Source organism: Gossypium hirsutum, chromosome D08 (assembly GCF_007990345.1).
Source record: "Gossypium hirsutum isolate 1008001.06 chromosome D08, Gossypium_hirsutum_v2.1, whole genome shotgun sequence".
In the NCBI taxonomy this organism is placed as follows: domain Eukaryota; kingdom Viridiplantae; phylum Streptophyta; class Magnoliopsida; order Malvales; family Malvaceae; genus Gossypium; species Gossypium hirsutum.
Genome location: NC_053444.1, coordinates 5,126,708 through 5,135,424, shown reverse-complemented (window position 1 = coordinate 5,135,424; position 8,717 = coordinate 5,126,708). Strand labels below are relative to the sequence as shown.

The 8,717-nt window shown below is 29.1% G+C and overlaps 1 protein-coding gene across 1 annotated transcript; it reads right to left on the bottom strand.

Annotated features, from left to right (window-relative positions):
• Positions 1-760: 760 nt before the first annotated feature.
• On the bottom strand, positions 761-7,559 carry LOC107919071 (fumarate hydratase 1, mitochondrial). Its single transcript, XM_016848598.2, has 17 exons — positions 7,411-7,559; positions 7,198-7,315; positions 6,732-6,881; positions 6,470-6,580; positions 4,264-4,347; positions 3,338-3,436; positions 2,567-2,617; positions 2,434-2,483; positions 2,281-2,362; positions 2,104-2,198; positions 1,960-2,026; positions 1,823-1,873; positions 1,644-1,739; positions 1,410-1,508; positions 1,185-1,214; positions 1,035-1,100; positions 761-951 (listed from the first exon to the last, which is right to left on the bottom strand). Exons 1-17 carry the CDS (start codon positions 7,467-7,469, stop codon positions 865-867), a joined length of 1,395 nt encoding a protein of 464 aa, XP_016704087.2. The 5' UTR covers positions 7,470-7,559; the 3' UTR covers positions 761-864.
• Positions 7,560-8,717: the final 1,158 nt, after the last annotated feature.

Sequence of the window (8,717 nt, the reverse complement as noted above, 5' to 3'; positions counted from 1 at the left end):
GAAGAGGTATGGACCTAAATAACGAAATACAAGTTCAATTACCAATTATTGGACAAAACACGTTAGCGAAAAAAATATAAATATAAATATAAATATAAATATAAACAAACAATTATTTATATATAAAATAAAATATAAATAGAATAATTTATGTTTAAATTGTCAAATACGTGAACCAATAAAATTGTAACAAAAAGTTGAAATCGAAAAGAAGAACAGAGATTTACTAAACGTTGAGGCATGTTTAACACATGTTCTTTAAGACAGATTCAACCACTCCTATGAGATTGTTTCTTAAGACAGATTCGACCGTTCCTACGGGATTGGGAGAAATGTTGGTTAAGTGTCTCTAAGGATACAACAATACAATGATCAAAACAGTAACATTTTGACAAATGATTTTTTTATAAAAAAATTAATAGAAAATTTTATTCATATATTTTTTAAATTAGCGATATTTACATGCTTTCAATCATTAAACTTAATCAAATATATTTTTTATAAAAAAAAAAGATATTGGAGGTGTGTGGATCCAACCATTAACCCAAAGTTAAATTGTACAAAGGTGAGGCTGCAACTTGAGCGGAAGAAATTGAGTTAAAATTATTGTTTTTTTGCAATGCGAAGATTATGATTAATTGGTTGAATATATATAAGTTATATAAGCATTTCTTATCTGTGTTGTTTACAAAAAAAAAAAAAAAACTCAATCCAAGTCATGATACAATAACTCAATCTTAATTGGTTGATGGTTAAGTCATTTTCAAATCGAAACTAAATAATTTATGAGATATCCTAATGTATTCCAAAATCAGAACATGGACAAAAAAGAATTGAGTGTTGAATTTTATTTGGTAATTCAACTTAATCAGATGGGGCAATCATTTTCTCAGGCACCACTAAACTTTCGAATTCTTCTTCTGTGAGCATCCCAAGATTCAATGCCGCTTCCTACAAAACATTCAGAGGGTCTCGTCGCCTACATTTCATATTTGCATGAAAATGATTAGTATAAGCACAAGTATGAGTTTTACCTTCAAAGAGCTGCCTTCTTTATGTGCTTTCTTGGCAACTGCTGCAGCATTATCATAACCAATTTTCTGGAACCAAAATAACTATTAATTACAGATTTGATTCAAGAATGTAATTTAGGACACAAAGGAACAAAGATGAAAAGTACTTACAGGGTTCAAGGATGTCACTAGCATTAGAGACTGCAATTTGTCACAAGCCAAACAACATATGATCAGGATTAGCTTGGGAATCTAGCATATGATATAAAATTAGGGATGATGACAGGTTAGATGCTTTTCATCAGGGTTTCGTGTTATCCACTATCATCCCTTAATTATATATATATATAAAAGAAAACCTTAAAGGATTGAGTGTAGTGTCAAGAGATTACAGACCTCATGAAGTAATTTTGAAATTCTGTCCTTATTAGCTTGAATTCCCTTCACACAGTTCTTCACAAAGGAAGCAGATGCATCACTCACCAATCGTATTGACTGAAATGAATGCATTCCATAATATACCTTTATTAATTAATTAATTAATTTTATGATAAAATTATATAAACTATAAGTGAGTTATTGCAGTTTCTAAGAAACTATTGTAAGAAGAAGAAGAAGAAGAAACATTACATGTAAGAGTGCACTAGCCATCAATGGCTTGAACACATTCAGTTCAAAGTGGCCATTAGATCCACCTACTGTTATAGCCACATGGTTACCCATAACCTGAAAATATTTTTACAGCTAGCGGTAAATAACTCACCGAGGGAAATGGGAAAAATAAAAACAGTGAAAACTTTTTTTTTTACCTGGGCACAGACCATAGTAAGAGCCTCACATTGGGTAGGATTCACCTTCCCCTGAAACATATAACAAGAATATAGAGCTATGGAATGTGGTATATAATAAATAAATAAATCCAGTAAAATAAAGATGAGAAAATTACAGGCATAATACTGCTGCCAGGTTCATTTTCAGGAAGAATAAGCTCACCAAGGCCACATCGAGGACCACTGGACCAAGGCAAAATGTTTGAAACCAACACAATAATAATATTTCTACGTAACAAAAAAATGAAATAAAATAAAACCTTCCCAAGAAGCGTATGTCATTTGCAATCTTCATTAGGGATGCAGCTATGGTGTTCAAAGCTCCACTGGTTTCAACAAAGGCATCATGTGCTGCCTGGTTATTCAAAAATCAAAATTATAGAGAGATGCATTCAACATGGACATATCTTGGTTTTTGAAAGATATGGAGTGAATACCAAAGCTTCGAACTTATTTTCGGCTGTGACGAATGGCAACTTTATTTCCTCAGCTACTGCTGCTGCTATTTTTACATCAAACCTGACATTTGTTTTTAGCATTACAAACACTCAAATGACACGTGAAATTTTGATTTTAATTCAAGTATATACCCTTTCTTTGTGTTCAATCCAGTCCCCACGGCTGTACCACCTTGTGCAAGCTGTGTCATATAATAAACATTCTTATATGTCAGCCATTCAAAACAGTTTAAAAGGAATATAGATTCAAACATGATGGACAAACCTGATACATCCGTGGCAGGGTGCCCGAAACTCGATCAATTCCATACTTTACCTACAACCCGACCAAGGTATAGTTAAATAGGATGTATTGAAATTATAATTCATTACATATTTTTTATGAATGTCAATTAAGTATCATAAGTAAATTTGTCTTGATTGTTCAATTATTTGATAACTAAAGTCTTTGATAAATGATCACTATGAGTCAAACTCAATAAAATTTAATCAATCTTTTTTTCTGTTGTTAAGGTGGAAAACTGAATCAAGAATTTTCTTTCTTTATCATTAATCGAATCGCTGTTCGTGATCCAAGATTCTATTTTATCATCAATCCAATCACTGCTCACGCTTTTTTCTTTTTTTTCTTATCAATGAATAGATCTCTTTACTTATATGACTTAAATGTCTCGTATTTATCGAAAAAATGATTTGATTGATAAATTTGGTATGACACTTAAGAGACCGATAATATCGATGAGATTGATATTCAAATATTTCTTCTTAGAACATATTGATTTGACTTTATAAGTGAGACTACCACCCCATAACCTATTACCGCCAAAAGTAGAACTTGTATTTCTTCTAAAGAATTTTTTAATTGTTCCAGAGTAATTAATTTTTTTTTATACATTTTTGGATCGAATTAACTCAAATACGAATTCAATATATCGAGATTATATGTATTAATTTAAAGTATTACAAATATCAGACTCACCCTCGAAATTATGTAAAAAAATGAAAAGAAAAGAGCAGCAGTAGATGAAGAGCTTGCCTGTGTAGCATAGCCACTGAACTCTTGTCCAAGAGTCAAAGGTGTCGCATCTTGAGTGTGAGTGCGACCAATTTTAACAATATCTTTGAATTCAACTGACTGCCCATAACAAAACCACAAAAAAGAAAAAGAAATATTTTTATTAGAATATAGTGTTATATATTTATAGATTAAATGAAATTAAGTTCGCAAGCTCTTCAATTAATTGGTTTGTCATATATGTTCTGTCCTAAAGTGAAACTAAAATTTTTAAAACAATAATTTTAGGTTAAATTCTGCAATCAGACTCTATATTTTGCGTAAGTTATGGATTTAGTACTTGTATTTTAATTTGGTTATTTTCAATCCCTGTGCTTTTAGAATTTAAAAATTTTAATCTTAATCAAATGGTAACTATTAAATTCAAATTTTTTTCTCTTATATATGTATTTTTCTATTTTCATTTTCAAATTTATAGCTCTCATTTGAAGTTTACAATGAATATAAAATTTTGTATTAATTTATTTATAAGTCAAGAAGTAAAAAGAATATGGGTTAGTAATTCATTTCACTTGGAGTGTTATGGGTTTCTTTAGATATAACTATTATGTTTTTGTTGATTGAGTTTTAGTTCGATTGGTGTAAGTATTGTTGTCAATGTAAGAGGACGTGATGGGTTCGAGTGTGCTAAAGCGTATTATCCTTCTATTTATGAATTAGAGAGAGACTATGAATAATTCTAAGCATTCTATTTAAAAAAAAAACTATTATATTTTTTTTCCTCTATTTTTTCTTATTGCATGATGAGATGCTGTTGTTCATTTTATTTGCGAAGTTACATTAAAAAAAAATCCAACAAGCTCTAAAAATACAAGTTTAGTTAATATGACTCTCAATTTTAAAATTTATATGGTAATAATGAGAGTAGGGTAAAAAGCATGGAAAACCTTTGAATGTAGAGCAGAGTGCAAATTCTTTAACTCAGGTATCAATCTTGAGTTTATTTCCATTGCAGCCGCAATGTGCATTACCTGGTCAAAGAAAAAAAAAAGATTGAGATAATTAAAATTATAAGTAAATTAGTTTGATTGGTTTGAACATTGTTGTCAATATAAGAGGATATGGGTTCGGATGTGTTAAAGCATTCTCCTCCTATTGTTAATATGAGTTGAACTTCATATCATAATAAAAATATTTTATTTAAATTTAATTATAAAATATTAGATTACATGACCCTCATAGGGTGGAAGAGAATACATTGTTAAAAGATGATATATAAGATCTCTTTAGACCATTGGCTGACACTTCTTTATTAATACTTTAAAGGTGTGTTTGGGTGAGGAATTTGTAAGAGAAATTTCATTTATATTAAGGTACTTGTTTAGGTAAATATGCTGAAGAAATCCAAATTTTGTGAGAGGTATTTCAATAGCTCAATATCCTTTTCCAGATTCCACCTAAATAGGTGTTTTTTTTTATTCTTCATAATTTTATTTGATTTAATACAGATGTTCTGATAAAAAAAAATTTAAACTTCAAAAATAAGTTTATTTAATTATAATATATATTTTTAAAATTGTATTTTATTAAAACTATTTATAAAATTTTATAAATAAAATTATATCCATATTAAATATTTTTTATAATATAATTATTTTTATTTTATAATTATTTTATAATTTGTAAAATTTCAATAACTTATTTTTTCCTAAATCAATTAATAAACAAAGAAATTATCAGTCCTAACATTTTGAATTGATGAATTCTAAAATGCTAGCATTTTAAAAATCTTAAAAATTTTGCCGATTGAGTCTTAGCTCGATTGGCATCGACATTATTGCCAGTGCAAGAAGGCGTAGGTTTGAGTATGCTAAAACGCATTATCCTTCTATTTAATGGTTGGGAAGGAGCTATGGATAGTTCTAGACATTGTATAAAAAATAGCATATACTATAAGAACCGATAATGAGATTAATGTTAAAAAAAAAATCTCAAAAATTTTAAAATCTTCATCAAAACACATTCTAAAGTGAAACATTGACATTGTACTTCAAAGTAGTTTATTTTATAGATTTTAGATAAATTATAAAAAATATAAATATCCTTATATTTATTGTTTCTTTAAAGTAAGTGGTGTTTTAGTTATTTTCCAATTGAGTTGGTTCTCAATTCATTCGTGACACTAATTCTATCAAAGACTTTATTATAATAGAGACAAAATTAATTATTATCCTTTAGCCAGTCAAACATGAGCACCCTAGATATGTTGATCTAGGTGAGCATTTTAATGTATAACAGGATTAGGACACATCCACAATAAGGGTAAAAAATAGAATTATGTAAAAAAATGGCATAAAAAACAAATGAGGCTTTAGTTGAAATGGTAAAATAAAAATGTTAAAAATAATAATGATTTAATTTCAAATTCCATTATATTTGTATTATTCTATTTTCTTTATATAAAAGATATAAAAAGATAAAAATGCCTTCAAGATAATATAATGAAATAAATCTTAAAATTGCACATAAACTTGGATAAATAAGTAATATTATGTATAAATTTTGATTTTGTGCAATTTTATACATAGATTTTTATTTGAGATTTTCACATATTTGATTTTTTTTTTAAGTTCAAATTATTTTAGAATTGAGCTTTTTTTTTTAAAGTCATCTTAGATAAATTTGAGTGAGCTTTCGGACTTAAACTTGCTTTGCCCACAATAACAACTAATGTCTTATTTATTAATTTTTAAATATGCTTAAAAGATACATATAATCATTTGTATTATTATTTTTTTGAACAATCTCATTATAGGAACTAATCATAACTGCTCTTTTTGAGATAATGTCTAGAACTACCCATAATCCCTCCCCAACCCATAAATAGGAGGATAATGCGCTTCAGTGCACTTGAACCCACATCCTTCTGCATTGGCAACAATGCTTATACCAATCGAATTAAGACTCAGTCAGCATAATTTATATTATATTTAAGTGGCTAAATGAATTAATATCACGAATTAACTCAACATCAACTCGGTCAAAGAATATTATATAAAATTTATAAAAGAATAGTATAGAGTTTAAATTCAAAATATCTAAAGGAAAAAAATAATAATAATGAAATTTGAACAATCTAATAGTATTACTTACGGTTGGAAAAGTGTCGTTAGAAGATTGAGATTTATTCACATGATCATTTGGGTGTACGGACTTCTCACCTCGTTTATGTCCCATTATTTCTGCTGCTCTGTTCGAAATTACCTGCCCAACATTCCATTCTTCCTAATTAATTACCATTTTAAATGTCCTAATATAACTTATAAAAATTTATTATTACTATCTTGTAAAATTATGTAATAAACCCGATAATTTATTAACAGTGTATCAAATATAAATCCGGTTACATGCGTACCTCATTGGCATTCATGTTACTCTGAGTGCCACTCCCGGTTTGCCAAACAACAAGGGGAAAGTGATCATTGAGTTTGCCTTCGGCTACTTCTTGGGCTGCTTGCATTATGGCTTTCCCAATACTTTGATCAAGTCCATACTCCATGTTCACCTATTCCAAACCAATGCTAAATTACACCATTATATCCTACATTTCTATATAGAGAAGAGATTGTATGAAACTGTGATTTCGCATTATTCTTATCCCTTTCCAATAAGAAAAATGACAAATCACATTTTTCCTCTTGATTTTCAGCTTTTTCCTCCTGAAAAAAATTCAAATCCAACTAAAAATGTTAAAAATCAGGAGGAAAAATCTAATTTGTTATTCTCCTATTGAAAACGAATACAGGTGACGTGGAATTACAGTTTCATACAATCCTTTCTCTTTCCATATATACCCACAAAGTTTGTGAAGCAAAATCAACCTTGGCAGCACATTTTTTGAGGACACCAAAGGCGCGGATAATAGGTTCGGGCATACGTTCGCTTGCCCCTCCTATATCGAAATTTTGTAATGATCTCTGAGTCTGTGCTCCCCATAATCTATAACAACCGACATGACAATAATAACAACAATAACTAACAGTGTTGGCGAAAAAGAAAAGAAGAAAAGGATGAGAAGGTGAAACGAAACCGACTTATCGGAAGGGACATTGATGGGGCCGAAAGTGTCTCGTTCTTCCCTAAAGGATGCCATTTTGGAGATAGGTTGTGAGATTTAGTGTTTTTGCATGTGCTTATTTGTAGATGTACAAGTAAGGACACATTTATAGATAGACAAGTATGAGTTGTGTATAATAGATGAAATAATTAAAGTGTGTTATTGATTTTTTTTTCTTTTTGGTTTAATTAAAAATAAAAAACGAATTATTTTTGAGATGTTTGATCTGGTAAGAAGGCTATGAAAAAGGCAACAATAATGCAAAGAAGGGAATGGAATTTGGGTGGAGGAAAAAGAGTATTGTCCAACTGCTACTTTCATTTAACCGTCATTTTTAGAATCGGATCGGTTAGATAGATTGATTAGATCGAGAACCAATCGATATACTGGTCCTGAATAAGATGAAAAATGGATTGACTCATAAATCGGTATAAATCATTGGATTGACGGTTGAACCGAATTTTATAATTATTTTTTAAATTCTTTTTTCCAATTCCAAAAACATTGAATTTAAGATTAATGATTTATAAGCCGGTTGAGTCTTAGTTCGATTGGTATTGGTATTGTTGCCAAGGCAGGAGGATGTGGGTTCGAGTGCGCTGAAGCGCATTATCCTCCTATTCATGGGTTGGGGTGGGGTTATGGATAGTTCTAAACATTGTGTCAAATAGAGTAATGAGAATATTCAAATAATAATAATGATTTATAAAATAGCAAAATGGTTTTAAACAATAAAACATTAGGGTAAATTACACTACTAGTCATCCAACTATTACTAAATCTTTTTGGTTACTTAACTATGAAAAGTTACAAAGTGATCACCTAACTATTTGACTTTTTCTTTTTTCGTCTTCGATTGTTAAATTACTAATAGAAAGATAACTTGACAACATTTAAAATGATTATAATATCAACTTTAACCCTTAACATTTATACAATATGTCAATTTAGTCTCGATTCTAAAAAGAATTAACTCTCAACACTTACACATTGTCTAATTTGGTACTTTTTGTAATTTTACTTTTCTTTGTGACATTGTGGGTTAATTACAAAAGAATGAGGAAATATGAAAATTTGTTTTTCGGTCAAATTTAGCTAATAATCTTTTTTTTTAGCTTAGATGAAATCATAAAGAAAAGCTAAACTACAAAAAAGGACCAAATTACATTATGTGTAAATGGTGATGGTTAAATTTTTTAAAGCTAAGACTAAATTGACACAATATATAAATATTTAGGGTTAAAATTGCTATCATACTAGTTTTAAAAACTGTCATATCATATT

What these genes read in the sequence shown, in the direction of transcription:
- LOC107919071 (XM_016848598.2), bottom strand. Translation starts at nt 7,469, where the DNA reads ATGGCATCCTTTAGGGAAGAACGAGACACTTTCGGCCCCATCAATGTC. An exon ending in ATCAATGTCCCTTCCGATAA is followed by an intron (nt 7,316 to 7,410) that starts GTCGGTTTCGTT and finishes CGGTTGTTATAG; the next exon opens with ATTATGGGGAGCACAGACTC. An exon ending in CTAACGACACTTTTCCAACC is followed by an intron (nt 4,348 to 6,469) that starts GTAAGTAATACT and finishes TTCTTTGACCAG; the next exon opens with GTAATGCACATTGCGGCTGC.